General features: G+C 40.0%; 4 protein-coding genes and 1 pseudogene across 5 annotated transcripts; 1 reads left to right on the top strand and 4 right to left on the bottom strand.

The window, feature by feature from the left end:
* Positions 1–1,514: 1,514 nt before the first annotated feature.
* LOC139303635 (ladderlectin-like) lies at positions 1,515–2,709 on the bottom strand. The gene is made up of 4 exons (XM_070927477.1): positions 2,530–2,709; positions 2,379–2,382; positions 1,642–1,936; positions 1,515–1,521 (listed from the first exon to the last, which is right to left on the bottom strand). The coding sequence occupies exons 1-4, from the start codon at positions 2,707–2,709 to the stop codon at positions 1,515–1,517; spliced, it is 486 nt and encodes a 161-aa protein (XP_070783578.1).
* Positions 2,710–6,348: 3,639 nt separating this feature from the next.
* LOC139303152 (troponin T, slow skeletal muscle-like) lies at positions 6,349–8,999 on the top strand. Its single transcript, XM_070926876.1, has 12 exons — positions 6,349–6,371; positions 6,504–6,517; positions 6,605–6,631; positions 7,098–7,116; positions 7,255–7,315; positions 7,414–7,530; positions 7,657–7,734; positions 7,863–7,976; positions 8,129–8,238; positions 8,378–8,468; positions 8,556–8,596; positions 8,898–8,999. Exons 1-12 carry the CDS (start codon positions 6,349–6,351, stop codon positions 8,941–8,943), a joined length of 741 nt encoding a protein of 246 aa, XP_070782977.1. The 3' UTR covers positions 8,944–8,999.
* Positions 9,000–9,354: 355 nt separating this feature from the next.
* On the bottom strand, positions 9,355–12,598 carry LOC139303750 (dynein axonemal assembly factor 3-like). The gene is made up of 11 exons (XM_070927585.1): positions 12,517–12,598; positions 11,812–11,918; positions 11,630–11,723; positions 11,364–11,518; positions 10,945–11,145; positions 10,701–10,823; positions 10,507–10,629; positions 10,275–10,413; positions 9,983–10,097; positions 9,706–9,780; positions 9,355–9,496 (listed from the first exon to the last, which is right to left on the bottom strand). Exons 1-11 carry the CDS (start codon positions 12,596–12,598, stop codon positions 9,355–9,357), a joined length of 1,356 nt encoding a protein of 451 aa, XP_070783686.1.
* Positions 12,599–13,735: 1,137 nt separating this feature from the next.
* On the bottom strand, positions 13,736–17,109 carry LOC139303117 (synaptotagmin-1-like; annotated as a pseudogene).
* Positions 17,110–19,268: 2,159 nt separating this feature from the next.
* On the bottom strand, positions 19,269–21,394 carry LOC139303280 (ferritin, lower subunit). Of its 2 annotated transcripts, none has more exons than XM_070927040.1 (5): positions 21,304–21,394; positions 20,561–20,664; positions 20,243–20,389; positions 20,025–20,150; positions 19,269–19,790 (listed from the first exon to the last, which is right to left on the bottom strand). In XM_070927040.1, exons 2-5 carry the CDS (start codon positions 20,660–20,662, stop codon positions 19,641–19,643), a joined length of 525 nt encoding a protein of 174 aa, XP_070783141.1. In that variant the 5' UTR covers positions 20,663–20,664; positions 21,304–21,394; the 3' UTR covers positions 19,269–19,640. The 2 variants fall into 2 exon arrangements, with proteins under 2 accessions (XP_070783141.1, XP_070783142.1); XM_070927041.1 differs by lacking the exon at positions 21,304–21,394 and adding an exon at positions 20,816–20,853.
* Positions 21,395–21,968: the final 574 nt, after the last annotated feature.

The raw sequence follows: 21,968 nt of genomic DNA on the forward strand, positions 1-21,968 counted from the left end.
ATTCAAACTGTACATACAAAAACTTTAGGTCAGTTTTTCTTGCAGTGGTCAGTACGCGTTTCAAACTGTACTGTAATGAACTCCAGTTATTTCACTGCCATCTATAAATCTGTTTTGTATTGTTTATTTTCATCACTGTGTTATTAATCAATCACCATAACAATGCAAGCTATATTTATGAACATCATGTGCAGTGCATCTGATTCAAAGGATGGTGTGTTACCAGTGACGCAGATTCCTCTGTTTTTTTGTTTGTTTTAACTCCAGATCAGTTGAGCTTGTCTCATTGTATTGCTATTGTCAGCCTTTTTTAATGCAGTATTACAAGAGAACATAAAGTCATTGTTAAAGAAAAAAGGCCTCAAGTGTGTTTCTTTTTGTTGCCTTAAAAGAGTACTCTACTGATTTAGCATTGTACTCCTACAACGTTGTCGGACGCAGCAGAACCAGAGATATCCTTGTTTTTATTCCATGCATTCCTCTTCCTTGTCAGAACCTGGCGCTTACATTACCCAAAATGTAACTCAACCAAGGACATCACTAGAGGCAGTTTATCAGATTTTGTGCCACTCCCCCTGGAGGCTCAAAAGGCTTTATACAACTTTTCTCACATATGCAGTAGTACTCCTCAAGACCTGTAACCAGACCTCCATGTTAGTTCCCGGCTTCTATTAGAAGGGAAAATGTGTATGTATCTATTTTATGTAATTTTTCTACAAAAGGAAACCGCACACCTACTGCTAATTAATAATTAGAAATAAAGTGGACATGAAACTTTGAAGTCAGCATGAAAAATGTAAAAATCAACCTCATCAATACAGGATTAGTATCTTGTGTACAATGTCAGATAAATATCTCGCGTAAACTGACAGCAGGGTTTAAAAAGTGAGGAGTGATTTACTTGTTATAATAATTCTCACTTGCCAAATGCATCAGAAAGCACTCTTCAGTGGCAGCTTCACTTTATGTCACTTTCTAACAGGCGTCATTCTTTTTTTTAATTTTCTTTCTTATGGAAAATCTTCCCATCTGGCTGGACCCTCCACTGAAGCTTGACCCCCTTGTATGTTTTTTGGAACTATGGAAGCAAGAAAAAAAATAGTATTCTTCATTCAAATTAGCTAGTTATTATGTTACCCTGGTCATCGCCAGTGTACACTGGTAGTGATAAAACAACTTCCTGACTTCTACCAATGTTTAAAAAAAAAAAACAACATTAATGTGACATTACTTTAACTATCAACAGCACTGAAATTTAGACAAAACTTACTTGGTCCAAAATGGCTTTGCTCAAAGCAAAGTCACAGAAGTTGAAGAATGACTTCATTTCAACCCTCACGATCTGCCTCATGACTTTCTTTTCTGTGGTAAAACAAACAGAAATAATACTTCAAGTGTACATTCAGTCTGTTTTGTCAATCATGTTAAGGATGACATTTTAAAAAAATAATGTAACAATGACAATTGAGAACTAAAATATGGATTTCACATTTATCTTTGCAAAAAGGGGGAATTCATCTCCTTCAACAGAACAAACAAAAAAACAGATACCGTACATGACAGAATCAGACTGTAACGGATATTATATGCTCACCATTATAGCAGAAGAAGGGATATTGGTAAGTACAACCTCTGTCATACCACTTCTTGGAAGCGGGGTGATACAATGCACAGCGTCCGTCATTATTTGGCTGATTGACCCCCCAGTATCTGAAGGAACTGTCACTCTGGTCGGACCACTTCCACTCATCTCTGAACAAACCGATCCAGACCAAAGACGCTGATGGGTATTTTTCATGAACTATTTGCTGTAAAGCCTGATTTTCAGTCTGGCTCCTCACACTGGCCAAGTCTGTATAATTCAGTCGACAGTACTCTTGGGCTTGCCTCCAAGACTTCTCTTGAAGAACAGCATACACCCCCCTGGACCCGTTATCTGTGAATATTGCAAAGTGTACTGTAAAGATTAAAATGTTTGCAGAGAATGGAAAAACACACACACACTACTAGCTTTCAAGCGGCTGCATGCACTTAAAGGTGCATTAAAGTGATACTCCAGTGGATTAATATTGCACTTTCATAAAGTCGTTAGAGGTGTTAGAGACAGATTTAAAAAGCGTGGTCTAAATCAAAGCAGAGGCTGAGATATGCTTACTTTTAATACTTAGTATAGCTCAAGCTCCAACAGCAACATCTTTCATTCTCCATGCCCCCAGTTAATCATCTAACTCTCGCCAAGAAAGTGAATAAGAATAAGACCTTGAAACTGAGCATCAAGAGGATAAGTGACATCTCTCAAGCTTGTTCCTGATTGGAGGAAATTGAGGTGTTTACCCCATCTAAAGCATTGACTGTCATCTTAAAGTCATCTTACTTACTTTCCTGACAGAAAAAAGGAAGTGTTGTTTCACAGAGCGCACTGAGCCATTTCCCATCACCCCTCATGCCTCCACAGTGGTGAGAGGAATTAGGAAAAATGGCCCAGTTTGTGTATTCAGCTAATCCGTGACTGGTTTGAGTTTCTCCTACAGACCACATCCAGGACGTCAACCCGGTCTTTTTCAGACCAATCCAGATCTCTGCTTTCACGCCACTGTCTGCTGCCATGCTCACCAGCCTCTTCATGTCATCATGGCTGCCGATGGTAGCGAGGTCAGTGTAGTTTTCTCTGCAGTTAGTCTGGGCCTTGTCCCATGTCTTTGCCTCCATGATCAGGTAATTCTCTCGATGAATGTGTGAACACCAGGTGACACAACCTTTAGAGGGACAACCACCAAAACATCAAATAAAGCGGGCATTATTATTATAAAAGTGTGTGTTTTAATTTAACTTACCTGAAGCTAACAGCAAAATCAGCAGATGGAGCATTTTTTCCCCTAAGCTATAAAGGCATAATGTTATACAAGTTATACAAATCAAATGGTTATGTTAAAATGTTGTCCCTTTAATTCAGTGGAACACCAGTGGGTACTCATCTCAGTGCAGGGCAGATTTTTAACACCCCAAAACAATCAAAGATATATATTTAGTCTATAATAAGATTAGAATCAGCCTTAAAAAACAACATGTGTATTATGTGCGTAATGGTACAATTGAAACCCTTTAAACCCCTATTTGTCTCAGTATTACTGTGGACATGACCTCATTGTCCTCAATGGTAGGTACTTTAATATAAAATTCTATGTTAATTGAATAATGTTAAAAATTATTCTTCTTACCTTATGTACAAATGTTTCCTCATGAGAGATGAAGTGCACTTCTGCAGGTTGTTTCTTTCTCTTACTCTTCATACATATGTTTCAGTCGTTCCCAAAAAGCTTCCATATTTGTCTTTATGGAAATGCTGTTTGCATATGGCAAAAGCATATTTGTATTTCACAAAAATGTCCAGTAAGAAGCAATTGCAGTTTTGTTGTTACAGCAGATAGATAGGCTCGTGGTTCAGCTTTGTAACCAAAACCACATGTACCAGAGATGTTCAGAGCCTCTCCATCCTGGGCTCTACACAGGGTCTTTCATTGTCACCTTTGTGTCCTGGCAGAAATTGTCTTATTTTTGTCTTCTTTGTCTTCTGTCTCTATTTTTCGTCTGCCACCTGTTTTTTTGTCTCTTGCAGTGAGGTCAGCAACAAACCCTTTGCTCATTATCCTGGCTGTCAGACTTCAGTTTATGCTCCCAGAAGCTGCCAATAATCCACATAGTCTTTTCTGAATAATGCCTCACATAGACAAACACACACACACACACACATTTTATTCCAAGTCCCCTCTCCGTCACCCCAGAGGACCCCTTATATAAAGCTCTGTCTCCCCTCTAGTTGCTGCTCCCGTTGTTTTCATCACCAGTGAACATCCTTCTCTTGTGCTGTTCAGGTATGGGCTTTAACTGTTCTTTTCCTAAACCGAGGTGTTTATTCTTGTACAGTGCTGTGATATTTGAAATATGTGACCATCTAGAAGCAGCACTTTCTGTCTTTCTGAGATATTTGCAGTCAATCAAAAAGTTGGGCTTTTCTTCCATCATTTTTATCTGGCACAATCACTATGTAGTACTGTAACTGGTATGTAGTTCTACAATTTCCAGTGAATGTGCACACCTTTGATGACATAGTATTGTTGATGGACTGTGAAAGTTTTAAATGACGTTATTGTTAAATGAATTTCAAGGCTGTGAAACAGTTTGCTCAAATTCGTTTGTTTAAAGCAGCTATAATCAATATTTTTTATGATAACAACGGATCAAACGTGTGTTATGTGAAAAGGGCCGCTCATAGTGATGAACCCACAGAGAATTATCATTCTCATTATCATATTTGATTTTTCTGGAGTTGGTAGAGACCAAAAACAGAGCTAAAAGGAGAGCGAATATTGGACTTACATTTGCCAGCTTCCAGAAACACGACTCAGAATGAATGCTCATGTTGCTGCATGTCTTCTGGACATGTAAATGGCAAATCTTTGCTAACAATTATGCTATGTCAACTTAAAAGGTGCTAATATGTCATTGTAGCCTTGTTTACGCTGCCCCCAAGTGGCCAAAAAAATCATATATTGCACTCTTAAATAGTAGCAAATAAATAACTGATCAGTTAAAGATGCTTCAAAACAAATTAAATTGACAATGATTGATGAAAGACTGAAATTTGTAGTCTAAACACTGTCACTTTTGTCACAGATATAAAATACTCAGTATCTGCTGTCACTCATTGATTGAAGCTATAGCATCTTAATATTGAGTCAAATATATAAATCCAAGCAGCAAACAGAAAAATCTAGATGGCTAGACATTTTAGGTTGGCAGTATTAGGTATATTTGGAAACTTTGGAATTTCCACTTAATTACGATAAAATTCAGTGGGATCTTCTTGATCAAAACACAACAGCATAATATGTGTTTGAACACAGGACCCACCAGTGGGTCAGCGGGCGTTGATAAAGGTGTATTATATATCTGGAATTAAGAGTGCTCCCACATGACAAGTTATTCTGGGTGCCCTTGGCCTCTCTGTCTGCCTGAGTGTCGCTCAGTTTGGCCAGAAACATTGAACAGTGAAGTGATGGGATGAATTCCTCTCCCAATCCCTCATCTGCCTTTTGTCCATGTGCCCGTGTTTATTCAGATTCACATGCTAATGCCCTGAGATCTTGGCTAAAAACGAACTATTAAGGGATCTGAGAGACTTGGGTGGCCTCAGTGCTTGATCTGCCATGTTAACACACTCAAAGACAGGCAGCCTGGAGGGCCCTTCCAGTCGTTTGCATTGAAAATAGTGTTTTGACAATGTGTCTATTGCTGGTGTATCTATATGGAAAACCACATTTTCCTGTTTGTTCAGTATAATTGCAGCTCATCAGGCGGTTTTGACTTTGTGCTCTGTAAAATGATAATACTATATCTCCTGTAACAAGTCACACTGAAATATGTATATTAACTGCTTCAATAATGGTTAGGAATGCTAAAATATTTATGGGGCTCCAGGCACATTTAGACATCCCTTCAGTTCAGTGAGATGGCGAGTAGATCAAATGATAATAGAGGACTTGGCTGGTGTTAATAGCAGCCAGCCGACCAGCTTAATCTCTCCATCCCACATTCTCTCTTGTAAATCAAATTAAACGAGAAGGATTGGCCAGCTGATACCTCACTCTTATCCTGAGTAACAGGACACTGTTCCGGCCTGTAGTCCCTCCGGCCTCTTCTATTCCTAGATCATTAGCCACAAATGGCCTTCCCCTTAATCTTATTCTTTGAACAAAAGCACTGACCTGCATTGAACGGGTAATGCATCTCCAGTGGCTGTCTCACGAGTCATGAAATATGTTTAAAACTTTATTTTTCAAGAGACATGAGCTTTTATGACTATTGAAGCCCAGTGATCTGGATCAAACATGTTCATGAATTAGAAGTTATAATATTGAAATGATCTCCACTCCAGGAATTGAGGTTTTCATCTATTTATATTCAAATATTTAATTTAGATACTGCTGTTTTTATCAGTGTATATTTTCGTTTAAACTGTGTAACTTTTGCTGAACTGTGGCAATTGCAGAAAGACAGAACACTGAATTTCTCCTCATTTCCCAACATTTTTGAGTTGCTTTAAAGGCGTCATCATTAGGCGACCAGTCATACCAGACCAAATATGGCAGTAGCAGCAAAACCCCTCATGTTGTTGGCAATTTATGACAATTTAAGATATATTCTACACATGTATGCAACCGTTACACTACATTTTTAAAACAAGAAACATGAAAAAACAAAATAATATGAGACCCTTCATATATTGGATTAATGCTGTTGCACATTTATAACAGTTTTTATACTTATTGTTTTCTCTCCAGCATCACCATGTCTGATTTAGAAGATCATGGGTGAGTCAATCAAGTCCTACCAGTTCACTGGTAGTTTCTCATCTATAAACTCTTTTACATTCATAATACATGAGCTTCAGCTTTAAGGCATGTCTGATGTATATGTTTATTTATTTATTTTTATTTATTTAGAGGCCATCATGAGGGTAAGGACATTTATTCGTTCATTTAATAAAGCAGACATTTCTTCTTTCCTCTCAACTCAATTGCTTTGTCACTCTTTCTTCCTCCAGAAGAAGACGAGGAGCAGGGAGAGGGAGGTGAGACTGAGATGCTGATTTTATCGACCTTTTCTTTATAATAACTCGTTCAGATACAAGCTTTAACAGCAACCCTGCCGCCCCCTCAGGGTAACCTTCAAAATGTAATTATTGATTTACATATTGTGTTTACTTGTAGCTTTCAGTATGTTTTTTTTCCAGGATCCAAGTCCATCATGAGTAGCATGGAAAAACACAAGAACTTTGAATTTAAATAAACAGGGAACTTCACACCTCAAATTGCCCCCAGGCACAGTGTCAGTATACAAACCGCTGTTTATCTTTTATGAACAGTGGGCTTATTGTGATGTATACAAATATTCATTCAAATTTGCTGTATGCCTCTTTGCCTATTAAGAGTCAAACTTGGATACATGTTATGTGTTGTGTTTTCAAATCTCTCTGTGGTTTATAAAAAAATAAACTGATTCACTTTTTCACCGCTGCTCTGGCTGTCATGTTGAAGAAGAACGCCCCAAATACAAGTAAGACTACATGGGAATACTCAGCATCTAAAAATATTGTTAGAGTTTACCAAAATCGCTAAGAAGTAAAAATGATGTGATCGGTCAAAAAAAAGAAAAAAAACATCTATGTTGATATGCCTTCATATTATTTTACAGGCCACTGGTCACACAGCTCGCTGCCCCTAAGATCCCTGAGGGGGAGAGGGTCGACTTCGATGTATGTTCCTTTAACGTTGTTAATGGAACAATTGCATGATTACAGCACCAAAAGCAACATTACAGCATTACATCCTTGTATCCACTGGTCCCTGTTAGGACATCCACAGAAAAAGGATGGAGAAAGATCTTCTGGAGCTGCAGACCCTGATTGATGTCCACTTTGAGCAGAGGAAGAAAGAGGAAGAGGAGCTGATTGGACTCAAAGACAGGATTGTAATGCTGTTTTCCCATTTATTTGTCTGGAAGAGAGATTTGTGCGGAAACACTGAGTATTCAGAGTAGTAGTGATTAAAGAGGCGTGTGTAAAAGTCCAGCTGACATGTTTTTTGTCTGTTACAGGAGAGCCGCCGGGCAGAAAGAGCTGAGCAGCAGCGCGTGAGGGCTGAAAAAGAGCGGGACAGGCAGACAAGGATTGCGGTAATTAATGTTAATCCTACATATGTTGTTTAATCCATGCACATCCACAATATTTTGACCCTTCACACTATAAAAGAGCAATTCCAGTAAAGGGAACTGCAGTAATCAGCTGAAGATGACTTCCTCAGGAGGAGAGGCAGAGGAAAGAGGACGAAGAGGCAAAGAAGAGGGCAGAGGATGAGGCCAAGAAGAAGAAGGTGCTCTCCAACATGGGGGCTCACTTTGGAGGGTTCCTGGCCAAGGTCAGAACAATACTTTTGTTGGCAGGTGTGTCACTATATACCGCAAGTATGTGAAGTGCATGTAACGTCTAGTGCTTTCTGAAAGATCCGCTCTGCATGATGTTTCAGAGTTCATGTGTGTCTGATGAGTGAGTTGTGTTTGTTTCCTGCAGGTAGAGCAGAGGCGAGGCAAAAGACAAACTGCGAGGGAAATCAAGAAGAAGACTCTGGCAGAGAGACGCAAGCCGCTGGCTCTTGAGAACCTGAGAGAGGACAGCCTGAGGTCAGTTTAAGGTCATGCCAGCTGGGTAAGCCTGGCACATGCCATTTAAATCTGCTGCAAGTAGCTGGTGACCTTTCATTAAGATTTAAGGAGGTTTATACGTCTGCCGTTTCAAGTTGTTAATGCTGTCGTGTTTTAGAGAGAGAGCCAAGGAGATGTGGGAATGGATCTACCAGCTGGAGTCAGAGAAATTTGACCTGACAGAGAAGATGAGGAGGCAGAAGTATGAGGTGAGCCATTTAGCTGTGAATACACAAAACGAGTATTTTAAAAATGGCAAATTTGTGACGTCAGAATCCGTGTTTTTTTTCTTTCAGATCAACGTCCTCCTCAACAGAATCCAACATGCTCAGAAATTGTGAGTCAGTCTGCTCAATCCAGCATCACACAACTCCCACGCCCTGAGAAAGAACAAGTAGAGCATTGTAGAGAGCTACTTTGCATCGACTATGCAAACATACTATATTTGGATGGCAACATTTACACAGTAAATGCCAAACTCACAAAACATTTGCCTCTTTATTTACAAGATGCACACATATAAGATTTGAACATAGAGTGATAGAGCAGAGCATTTCAGTTGCCACTCAGTCCCACCTCATTTCTCTGTGTACTATGACTGTTGATAATCTACTTTATATTCTCTTGTCTTGATGCAGCAAAAAGGTCCATGGTAAGGGGAAGGTTGGAGGACGCTGGAAGTGAAGTCACACAGGAGGCACAGAGAAACAAGAAGACGGTTCACTAGTTTCAGGACAAGATTGCAGCAATTCTGCAGTGCTCATCACTTAAACTTGAGAGACATAAGATATTTTTGTGTGGAATTGCAATTGCATTTGTAATTATTAAAATGCATGTGTACATAAAATTGACATTTTCTATCAGTGTCAATTCAAATTGGAAATTAAATCTGAACTACTGAGGCCACTCACAGTTGCTACTCATTGACTGGTAAACTTCCTTATGAAGGAGGAATAAATTGTCTGCATAAGATCTTGTAAAATGTCTGTGCAGTGAAGCAATATCACCTTGACTATCGACTATTGTTGCATATTGTGGAGGTAAAGCTGCTGGCAATGGGAGCAGAGTAAACAGCTCGGCTTAAATTAACCACCTTCACTTCTTCTGTGGTATGAAAACAGCATGGACGTCATCACTCTTCCCCTCCGGCCCTGGCTCAAATTCGGCCTCCAGAGCGATGCTCACCACTTTCTTTGCAAAGCCTGCTTCCTGCCCTTTGTTCAGATCCAGAATGTACCTGAGATATACAATGACACACAAATGCAACTTAAATACAAAAAACGTGACTACAATTGGTATTAACTGTTTATCAGTGAACTTAAATATGTAGCAAACACGAAACAAAGCAAATTCTCTGCACTTGTGAATTACACAGCATAGTCACTGTACTCGTGGTGACTGTACTGTCACCATGGTAACAAGCCCTGTTACTATAAAAACCCTCACTTGGCCAACTCCACGACAAGCACAGCGTCTGGTGCTGCAATCTGTCTCATCGGCGGGCCCAACTGGTGCATGCAGCTTTGCAGCATTGACAAAGAGGGGAACAAAAACACAGAAAAGAAACATGATCAGTCATTTCAGTAGTCTGCAGCCAAGGTGACTGGATGGTGAAGGGACTTTAGGTTAAGTTATATCGTATAAAGTATACATATTTAATAAAACATGAATTCCTTCCTCAGTGAAATTACATTTGTAGTTATTAGAGAAACAAATCTCTCACCTGGCAGAAAAGTAGATGGTGTTGAAGAAGTGGGAGTATTTCTGTTTTTCTGGCAGTTTGTAAAGTGAGTCCATTGGCAGGAAGGTCACAGAGATCCCATTCAGACGCATCAAGTCTGAAGAGGATTTGAGAAGATTCAGTGCTAAAACCATCAGGTTTCATACACAGTTGCTGTTTTCTGTGTGCTAAACATCAAAACAGGCTTCAGAAGGATGGGAAGGGATCTACCATACGTATACCATGCGCTGCACTGACAATCATCTGAAGCCTGCTAGTGTTAATAGCCACTTACCATTAAGGGTGACAGATTTTCGGTCAGTCTGTGGGGACACTGCCTCTGCCTCTGACTGAGAAGTAGTGGGGCAGCCCCGTCTACTGGACAGGGACTGAAACAATGCCTGTACATTTGCAATGGAGATATCCTGGGCTGTCTGCAGAGGAAATGAAGGGAGGACGATAAAAGGAAGTGGAGACGTAACTATAATCTCACATGTAATTCGCGCCATTACTACTGTATATTTTACCTTGATGTGTTGCCCATTCTGTGTCTTCAGCAGGCTCTTGTCATCAGTTTCAATGCCAAAGGAGAGGTAAGGACTGGAAACAATGTCTCCCCAGTAGCCCCTGACAGCCACTTTGTCCCATTTCTGTCCACACACAAAGTTAAGCTCCTTTGTGTTATCTTACTGCTGCACTGTGTAGAAAAACAAACACTTACCTGACAGAACACTCTTGAAGAGAGCAAACTTGGATTGGTTGTTTGGTAGACACCTTCCCTCATTTCGAACGCCAAACCACGTTCCCTCCATTGCACATATTGTTGTTTGTTGATGACCCCACACTGCAGAGAGTCAGTATAGAAAGGGTGTCCATCCTTCAGTGCAACATACAAGCCTCCAAATTTCCGCCCTCTGTAGGCAAATTAGGACACATAAAGGAAAGTACACCAGATATTCAAATACCCCTTTCTCGTGCAGTTTCATTGAAAGGTCCCAGTCGAAGCAGCCCCTCTTGGTGTTGTAGCGTGTTCCAAGGTGCTGCCTGACCCGATAATCCCAGGCTTGGGACATTAAGATAGGAGCAGGAAACCCAGATGAAGATGATGAAGACTGAGGCTGGATCCACGACTTAAATATCCTGGCCAGCTCATCTCGCTCCTTGGACTGTAGAAATATAAATGTATGGGTTATATAAATTAGTAGACTTTTGCTGAATTTTTGGAGCACTAACACAGCTGCATTTTGTCCATCATGTACTGTACACCAAGTCTAGTTTCACATGGGTTTTGACAGACAGGCCTCAGTGTCTGATTTCAGAAAAAGATCAATCATAAGGTCTTAAAGAAACACACAGGAGGGGCTTGTTTAACTAATGATTGTACCTTGAGAAGAGTTGTGTCCAGACAGGAATGTGTGGGTGTTTCCAGTGTTTCAGTAACAGACAGTGAGAGTTGTGATGCTGCACGTCTCACTGTCTCTTCTGTCTGACTGCGGATCTCACTGTTCCCAAACACCTCCAGGAAAACCTCAGTCTTCTCTGAAAATAGAAACCATGGCAAAATAACTTAAAGGTTAAGGACACATCTAGGTTTATTAATATATCTACTGAATATTTATTAAGTGAATACTTTCACAAAATCCCACGCACCATTATTTCCCATGCTTTCCTGGGGCATCAGTGTCAGGTAGAGGAGCAGCAGCTGTCTGGCCACCTCCTCCATGTTGTTTTCTATCACCCACACCTGCAGTAGAGCAGAGAGAAGACATTTGCAGCCCACAGTAGAGCATACCAATTTGTGTCACAAGAGAGTTTAAGAGACTGGGACTCACATGAAGGCTTTCTTCGTTCTGCAAACCCGCAACAGTCTTCAAAATATGTCGTGGATCTCCACTGCCAACCAGCAAAACATTGACTTCCCCTTCAAGTCTCACAGGGCCTGGATACAGAGAGAGAAAGCAGCAGTTCCAACACACTTCCAGGGTGAGGTACCGAACATCATTACTTTTTTAGTACCAACTGAAGTGTGTCTGTAGCACTGAGTATCATTTGATTTTGTGTACATCGCTAAATTCATTAAAACTCATGTTTTGTTTTATGCTTCTGTTATTGTAATGCATTATCTACCAGTATAACATAAAACCCTTAGCATACTACCAAATACTCTATTACAAGTAAAATAACTGCATTCACCTGTTTAAAAGTACAATACAAAAGTAACAAAATGTACTGCTAGTGTCAAAAGTTAAAGTAATCATAACGCAGAATGGCCCCTGTTAGTGTTTATTATATTGTTGGAACTTTTGCTGTCAGATGAATGTATTGGAATAAAAATCACAATATGTCTCTACTGAAGTAGAAGCAGTAAATGGAAGTACTCAAGTAAAGTACAACTACCTCAAAATTGCACTAAAGTACAGACCTACTTTTCGTCAGCTAAAAGTACTTAGTTATTTTCCACCACTGTATAAAATCACAAGTGCTCTGATGCACGTGTGTAGCAGGACCACGCTTCCTCGTGCACCTGAGGCACTCACCCATACTCAGCAGGTCTCGCGCAGGACTGAAGCCCCACCATGTGACGCAGCCCGCGCCCTCAGATGCCCGTCCAGCACTCATCCTGTAAAGTGACGGAAAGACACCTGACTGTAAGTGGTTCACATGAAGACTCAACCAGTAGGGCTAATGTCTTAACAGTGTCAGCTAGCACAGTGTTCACGTGAGACACTTAGCTTAGCACGAACGTTAACTAAAGCTAGCTAACGGTACTGCTTATCAGTGAATCTGTGTTCCAGGGCCACAAACGTCAATGAAGTGATAAAAGTCAAAAGTCAAAGTCATAATCTGCGACCAGATATTATCAACTGCAACAAAAGTTATGGGAAAAACTCACCTCACAGTCTGAACTACGTCAACTGAGTAAAGTTTGCAGCGAACCGTCTGAACAGAAAGTTTGGGTTCTGTTGCTTGGCAACAGTTTCTAAAAGGGGAGGGCAGGCGCCATCCACCGGTAATATGACTTGATTTGATGCGAGTATACGCGTCTCTTTTTACATTTTAAGACCAATTGATTATTAAGGTGAAACATGGTTGGATAATTGTATTATCCATAATATTCTTCTCCCTCTAATAGCATTCTTGAGTAATTCATACAACTCCTTCAGCTTTTATTTAATACCTCCTCACGGCTAAACAGTAAGAACATCAACTAATACTAAGTTGAATAACCCATTGAATTAAAGTAAAGATAAGAGAGTAAGAGAAGCATTGATGTGAAACTGTCCATTATGGTTTATTTGCATTTGAAAAGATCTAGAGCATTACAACAAGCATTTTGTAAACAGCAAAAAGGACCAGTATACATACCATGAGATGTAGGTACTTTTCAGAAACACATAGTAATTCTGAAATGATTCCTTCATGCATCCACATTTTACCAGGCCCATGCATGAGCATACACGCAGAAGATGCACATTTAAAGATACAAGTTTTCCAAGTATACACGTACAGAGTCATATTGGTTTACAGTACAAGGTAAGTAGGGGAAGCTCACGTTTTAATAACCAAATTTCAAAAATTGTCTGTTTATCACACTCACACACATTCACGCACACACACACACACACACACACACACACACACATTAAATTATCTAAGAGAAACAAAACGGAAAAAGGAACATGCAAATTGAGAAAACATCAGGATTAACAATAAGTAACATATCAGCAGTATTTGATACTCAAATAAAGTGCGACTCTAACGAGGTTTTGCTTTGACTGCTGCATCGACTTCTTCTTCCGGCAGGAGAGTGTGCCACTGGGCTACTGGACGTCTGGGATTGGCAAGCATATCTGACCAGTGGCGCAGGCCAACTCCTGTAGCACCATAACCCATGAAGGTCTTTCCAATGGGGTCATTGCTCCCAAGTTTATCGTAGTCAAACACTGTGATGACAACCTGCACTTTCTGAAAAAAAGAAAGAAAGACGTGTTATCAAATCATTCCCCACATCAACACTCAGTGATTGAGAATTGATATGAAGGCACAGCCTACCTGTATCTGCTCAAAGGGGACGTCAAAGCTGAAACTCTCATTAAAGTAAGGATTGAGAGTGTTTTTCTTGACCGTCGTCTTTTTCTTCTTAATCCGTTTCCCATTTTGCTGCAGAACAATCTTCACATACGGATCTTATGGAAGAGGAGAAGATGCTGATATAGTTGTGTTTTGTGGGGCTAATTTACCTCCTTATGAGACTTTGTTGTCGTTTGTTGAAGTAGCCCATTAATATGAGGAATTAAGCAAATATCTGAGAGAATGATAATAAGTGACAGGAGACTTAATTACCTGATAAGCCACCAACATCCATTTTCTTCAGATTCTTTGCCTCCATGATGTTCACTGTCAGTTTTCCAGCAGTGGGTACATACCGTAAAGAAATGCAAATATCCCCCAGTTTTTCTTGCTGAAAGGAAAATATTATGTCTTACCATCATGCCCCATCAAATTAAAATTAAGAACTGACACAAGATTTAATGAAAACACAATATATCATACCTCCTCCTTCTCACCACTCTCCACGTCTCTCCATTGTTGCATTGGCTGGCCCAGGTCAACACTGTTCATGGGAATCTTTATCTCACCAATCATATCATGCTTGGAGAAACGATCAAAGTCAAAGACTTGCAGCACCAAAGTCTTTCCGCCCAATTCTGCGTACGGGATCTAGAAAGAGATTATTACAACATTGAGATGTAGAATAGATGAAGATAGACAATTTTGTTTACATGTAACAAAATATACTAATTCAGACTATAACAAAGAACATATAGTGACAGGAGACAATTAAAAACATACTGCATTGTTATTTTTTGGGGAGGGATACCTTGACAGACGCCATTCAGGGAATGAAAGACTAAAGACGAGGGGGAGTAGAGACATAGGCCAAACTTCTGCCTCATGAGGGGTAAAAAGTGATATGTCATCAACAACCTGGAACACCAACACAAGCTGCGACAGAGACATAAAGACAAGAGAAAGAACAAACAAGACAGACAACATCAAGTCGACAGAGACACGATTTCAGGCACGTGGTACCTTGAAGATGAAAGTCTCATTGAAAACAGGGCATAAATTCTTGCGTTGAACTTTGGTCTCGTACTTCTTCTTTTTGTCTGGCAACAAAAAGACTTTGACATAGGGGTCTGAGGTTCCCCCCATGTCCATAGCAGCAAGGTCCTGAGCCTGGAGGATACCCACTATAAGCTTCAGAGGACAAAGAACAAGTGTCAGAATGACCAGTGAAAAGAAAAAGCTGTCATGAAAAGATTGTATACATTTATTTCTGATAGTTATTTGTTGAGTTCCCTTAGTCTAATCATTGATATGAATTCCTTTGATTAACCTGATAATGATTTTGTTTTCACACAGGACCTACCTGGGCATCTGTGAAGTTGTAGTCCAACGAGAACTCCAGCTTACCCAACTTTTCCTGTTCTTTCTCCTCTTCCTCCCCTTCCTTCTTCACCTCCCCCTCCTACAAGAAAAAAAAAATCAGTGCATTGGATATTCATCATGAAGATCTAAATCAGGTAAGATTATACAATGATGGGTCACATACCTTCTCTCCAGCCTCTCCTTCACCTTCCTTTTCCTTTCTGCGCCGACCTGTCTTCCTCTCCCTCACTTTCTTTGGCTTTTTCTTTTTCCCGAAGCATTTTTTGAAAAGACAGAAGATGAAACATGCCACCAAAACCAGGACCACCACAACAATGGCTCCTACTGCCCACATGGGAACTGCAAAGTAAAAAGAGGTGAATTCACTCATCAGTATTCACTGTGTGCAGCATGGGAGTGTGTTTATTATGGCAGAGAGGAGTGCATGTCTGATCCCCTGATGTCCTTTACATTCACAATAGTAGGATGATGTGGAAAAATCCTGACCCCCAAACAACAACAAAACAAGAAAGTAGGCACCTTAACTTTTTAAACACTCTCCTCTCAATTGAAAGCTTTGTAAAAGCTTGTTGGTCTTACACATCAGGACTTTCAAGAGGATTTAAATCTTTCACATCTTGAGATTACATCAAAGAAAAATGTACTTTCATAAATCAGTTTACTCTTATAATTTAAATCAGTTCCAACAATATTGTTGAACATAAACTGCTTTTCCAAAGCTTGGAAACAGAACCAAGGGCGTAATATCATCAACATAAAATATGATACTCTTAATAAAATATGGTGCTTCTTACAACAGTGGATTGGAGGGTTCTTTTCAACATTTCTAAGTACTCGTTTATCTAGACACGCATATGTGTTGTCAACACCCTTCACCACAATCTGATAATAACACACTGCTAGCTGGGAGTGGCCCTGTAAAACCACAGTCCCCAGCAGTGCAGTTCATCATTAAGTGCCTTACTCAAAGCACCTTAGCAGTAGTCTTTAACTGAAGGGAAAACAATTCTCATTCATTTTTTCCACATAGATTTTCATGGGCATGAATGTTGAAAATAGTTGGTATAATGACCCAGAAAGTGTGTCAAACACACTCTTTTTTCCCTCATATCTACAATATCTTGAACCTTTAAGAAAGACTTTATGTTAAGCTAGACTAAACTGGTCAATACAAATATGTAATAATATTTCATCAAATCAAATTAAGTCATGAATTTCTATTGGCCATGTTTTTGGAAAATTGTACAAGTGGCTTACGTGGCAGATGACCAAGTTCATTCATGAACTTCTCCTTCATGTGGTTGTAGTCGTGGCCGGGGTGATGTTCTGTATGGGAGTGCTCATGGTGGTCTGTGTGGGAGTGCTCATGATGAACTGGCTCTGTTGCTTCCTCTGGCTCTGGTTCAGATGGCTCCGCAGCCCTCCGGGCCCGGACCCCAGCGCTGCCCAACCTCATGTCAGCTGTCAAGACGGCAGAATCAGTGTTCAAGTTATTCATGTGGTGTTGGTTTGTTACCTTCTCTGTCATGCTGGCCCCTACAGTCAGAGATAACACAATTTTGTATGTACGCTGTGTAATCCCTATGTCCATGCGTTGCAGTACAGGTCCAAGAGCATAGGACATCTCTAAGCCAGATGCTCAACATGGCTGACCCTAATCCCTCTGTTACTCTCATTCTCTCTGTCATCTCCCCCGCCCCACAACCCACGCTTTCACTCCCCCGTTGGTCCCATCCCCATTTTTCTCTCGTCACTGTCTCTGCATGTAACTGGATTAAACTCTGGCGCTACAATATTAATCCAAAATCCCAGATCCTCAAAGCTTAAATAAATAGAGGTTGGTCTCCTCCCTCAATTTTCCTCCTTTGGAGGGTTTTCTGGAATATCGACTGTATATTAAGGTATTTCAAAGCAAGCCAGGAGGATTATGGCCAAAATTGAGGGAAAACTCCAATCTTTTTATTTGTAGTTTTCATAAATATTTATGCCCATGCCATTTAAAATAAGAAAAAATTATAATTTTTAGAATATGCTGTACATAGATGTACAATTTTTTTGTTGGAATCACAGAAATTCGTCAAAGGCGATTGTCACATTTGTCTAGTGGCAGCTGCTTTTTGATAGATGATGCTGAATGAAATTAAAACATTATTGGTGTCTATTCACATTTATAGATTAACTCTTTTCAGCCGTTAGGTTGGGGGTGATGATTTTGTTCAGATTCTACAGGCAAATCATTTACATCAAAAGAACCAGTCAAGTGATTAACCTGTCTTTTAAGTGGGTACTGAATGTTCAAAACCTTAAATGATTTTGTCATTAAAAAAAAATCAATTTAAAAAGTCTAGCTTTGCAGTGTAGTGCTGTTGCACTTGATCATAACAGAAATGTTTGAAATCTTATGCATATTGATCTTACCTGGTGACATGCTCCTTTAATTCCCTCTATGCCGAAAGAGCTTTTGGAGCAACTTTTAGTTCAAAGTGTATTTCTTGTTGCTTCCCCTTTGGCCTGTTGGAGCCCTCACACACCCATTGTTCCTTCTGTACGCTGCTGACTCTGACTGGCAGGCTCCCTGCAACCCTTTCCATCCGTCAAAGCTAAATCGCTGGCAAATCACTAGAGCAGTGTTGTGATTTAATCCCCCTACCCCTCCTCCTGATATTAGAATGCTGACAACACATCTGTTGCTTCTTGTCTCTGACTGAAGATCCGTAAAGAGCAGCAGTCACCTTTTCTTATATTACAACTCCACTGTTAAAAAAATCACACGTTGGACAATTTAAGGCTTCTCCTTGTTGAGTAAGAAAAATGACTGTTCATTAGGCTGATGAGACATGGCAGTGGTGGTTGTGTTTATCCATTAGACTGAAGAGATTGTAGTGCATCAGGCCCTTCGCTAATCCCCTCAACATAGCCGTCCTCGCAGTCAATCGTCAATCTACCAACAACTTTCAGCGAGAGTGGATATTCCATCCACCCCGTCCCTTGGCTTACCATTTTACTGTACAAAACACATATCCGCATTTAGAGCACTGTGAACATTAATCCTCAGGCATGCTGCCACGTGTTTGCACTGCTACATCTGGAAATCTCAGTGGCTCCAATCCAACATGCAACAGCCTCCTCTAATAGTTAACTTACTAAACTGCAGAGGGAAACAAAATGGGGAAAAACACTAACACACAAAAATTGAATATTGTGAGCTTTATGGCATTTATTGCAGGGCTACGTTGTACTTAGTTTCATTATATTCTCCCTGTATTGTGTAGAGTGTCCGATCAACATATGGCTTTCGTATTCAGCAAGGTCAGCTAATTAACAGGACCTTTTTCCCCTATGAGGGCACAAATCAAGAATTTATTTAACTGTACAATTTGTGTTTCATTTATCTCGGGTGTGTTGCATCACTAGATAGCAACTGAAACACTAACAGAGTAAAATGAGACATATTTTACTCTGTTAGTGGTTGTGATGCACTCTGTTGACATAATCCTGCAACTGAATCTTATCTTTGCTGAAACATATGATTTACAAAGAAGCAGCATGGGCATTTTTAACCACAAGCTGTCTGGTAGCCTAATGTTAACCATTAAGCTCCCACCCAACAGTGAGTAAGCAAAGTCCCACTGTTATCTTTACAGTGTTCTATAGGTGCAGATATGGCATTAGGAAAAGCACAGAAAGTGTGTTTGGACTGCTTCACAGATGAGATGACTATCTGAACAATTGGACATACAGTTTAACTTGGTTAAACTGGTAGTAAAAAAACCCCAGACAAAACCAATATCTTAGCATAATTTGACTTTATTCAACTGTCAATGATATCCCAAATCTTAAACTCATTAAATAATTTTCTTTAACTCAAAATAGTATGCATTTTAAATTTAAAACCTCTGACACACTGGAATGTATGACACATGATACAAATGAGCATAAATGAACAAGTGACTCATTTTAACAGCTTAGATTTTTTTGTTTTTAGCACCATATTAGTTTTTTCCACTGTGGCTTTCAAGAAAAATTGAGGTATTTTCTGTTATTTTGCTTTCAACTTCTCTTGTGCCATTGCTACAAGAAAGAAGTTTGTCGTAAACTGTGAAAGTATTGTGTAGTTTTCTTAACGGAAAAGAGCCCACAGTGTGAGGGACCGTTGCCCTCTTGACTTTTGAAACGTGGAGCTTGTGTCACTGTACTGCTGTGGCCTTTACAGAGTGTGTTTATCAAACAGATATTCTCCCATAGGACCGTGTGTCTCAGACGCAGTGATGCGGGTCAGACTTCCAACGTAATCGCCCAGCTTCTTGATGGTGTCGTGGCTGTCGGGGAGGAAGTGCTGCTCGAGGAAGTCACACAGCTACAACAGAAGTAAGACAGAAAATAGTGAGTGAGATGTAAAACAATGCTATGAAGGTGGTCGATTAGGTAACAAATTAGGACACAATATTTAATAGACAAACAAATACTCCAGCTTGAGCCTTGCTTGATGTATATTAAACTCACACCTTTTTTTTCATATTCACTATCTCACAGCTAAACAAAAACCTTAGAACAAATGGCAGTTATATCTATCTAACAGTGCCATACTTACGTGAGGGTCCGTGTGGGTGCCAGCTCTGCGGTGCACATCAAGGACACATGTGTTCAGGGACTTCTGGTAGTCCAGGGAAAAGGTCATTGCATCCAGACCACCTCTCCAATCCTCTCTACTTGGTTTCTAGAACAGAAAGTTGATACTTGGATAAACATATGTTCCAAGAAATGTACCAATGTTATCGATAACGGCTTGAAAAGACGTTGCATACTTACAGCAATAGTCTGAAGCAAAATTTTCCCTCCTCTCATGTTCTGATATTCCAGCAGCTTCTCAGCCTGTTCCCTCTCTTTAACTGAGCGCTCCAGGAAAAAAATGGAGAATTTTGGCAAGGCAACATCATCCCTGTCAAAATACATCCCCTAGACAGATGAGAGAAACACAGTAAATAGGGGATACGGAAGAAGATCAAAAGAGAGCAATATCTATTGTTTTATATGAATGCAAAAACAGGCTTTAAATACATTACATAACAAATACTAGTAGTCATACAGGGACTACACTGCTGTGGATTAATGTTACAGAAATCATACCAGAGCGAGGTAGGTGTAGGATGCATTGAGCTTGAGGTTGATGAGTTTGTTGAGGTCTCCCTCGGTCTCCGAATGGAAGTTTTGTTTTACCACAGACTGCATTTCTAAAAGAAAAAATGCTCTTAGTGTAAACCAACAACAGTTGAGATAAAACCATTACTTAACTTCAGAGGTAACGTTTGGTAGATAGGTATCCTGTTTTGTCGAAGAAAACAGTCCCATAGAATAATAAATACCTTTCCTTCTTCAACTCACTTGGCTTTTGTTCACTCGCCCTCTGAAGTAAGCTTACCAAAGTTCTGCACTTATTTGCAAGCCAGCTTTTGAGCAACCGATGTTTAACAGCCTTCAGTAAAACACCAGCCACACTGACGTCATGTCTAATGAGTTGAGTTCAAGTGGGTTGCAACGTTTCTAGAGTGTTTACAAAGTTACGCTAACGTTAGCATATTTTGTTAGCTTGATAACGTTAATTTAAGTACAGACTAGCATTAACGCTAACAGTTACCTCAAAAGCTCCCAGTTTAGCTTGTTTGTTGAAAGCATTGAAAACAAGAACTAGCTAACGTTACTATCGCTATCTTAACAAGTTAACGCTGAGCTCTAGTTGTTGCATGCTGACTGTTTAGCTAACATTAGCTAAGGTAGAATCAACTAAACATTAGCTAACAGACATGTTTTGCTATGTTGATCTTGACTATGGCTTAAGTTCAATTGCTCTGTTACAAGTCAATGTCACTCACTTAGGTTTGTGAAGTTACCGCTACTCCTCTTTGCCAGTACTGCAACTTAGCTGACTTTATGTTCTTGTTTACAAACGACGTAACAGCGATCCTCCCCTTGGCTAACGTTAGCTAGTTAGCTCGCTTTGTGTTCATATTCTCGGTGCATGTCTACTGCCACCTCATGTGTTGGGGACGCATGACATATTTCAGACAATGTGAGAGTGTTCAACCCATAGATTGTATGTTCAACCCAACCTTAACAAAATGCGTAGTGTAAATAACCCAACGTTATGTCAGCTAATTGTAAATAAAGTTGACCACATATTGCCGAGCCATAATACTGTAACTGACACATCTCTTTTAACAGGCTGCACAGTGATCTGTCAAAACAGAAATGAAGATTTAAAAGTGAAGATGGTAAGCAGACCCTGATTGGTAAACACATCAACGCACGACTGATTACATAAAAAGCCGGTTTATGTATATGAGCAGCAGTCAGGGTTAAAGTAAGTCCTGAAGTGGATGGGAAGTCAGTGGATGTCCTGGAGTCGGGGTGATGTGGTGGCAGGAGTGGGTGGATAAGAGGAGACAGGTGGCACAGTTACTGTACATGCTGCAATATGTTGAGAGACCAAACAGTTGACAGGGAACTGAAACAGTTGTGATAGAAGTCATGAATGAAC

The sequence above is a fragment of the Enoplosus armatus genome, chromosome 20, assembly GCF_043641665.1.
Source record: "Enoplosus armatus isolate fEnoArm2 chromosome 20, fEnoArm2.hap1, whole genome shotgun sequence".
NCBI classification, from domain to species: domain Eukaryota; kingdom Metazoa; phylum Chordata; class Actinopteri; order Centrarchiformes; family Enoplosidae; genus Enoplosus; species Enoplosus armatus.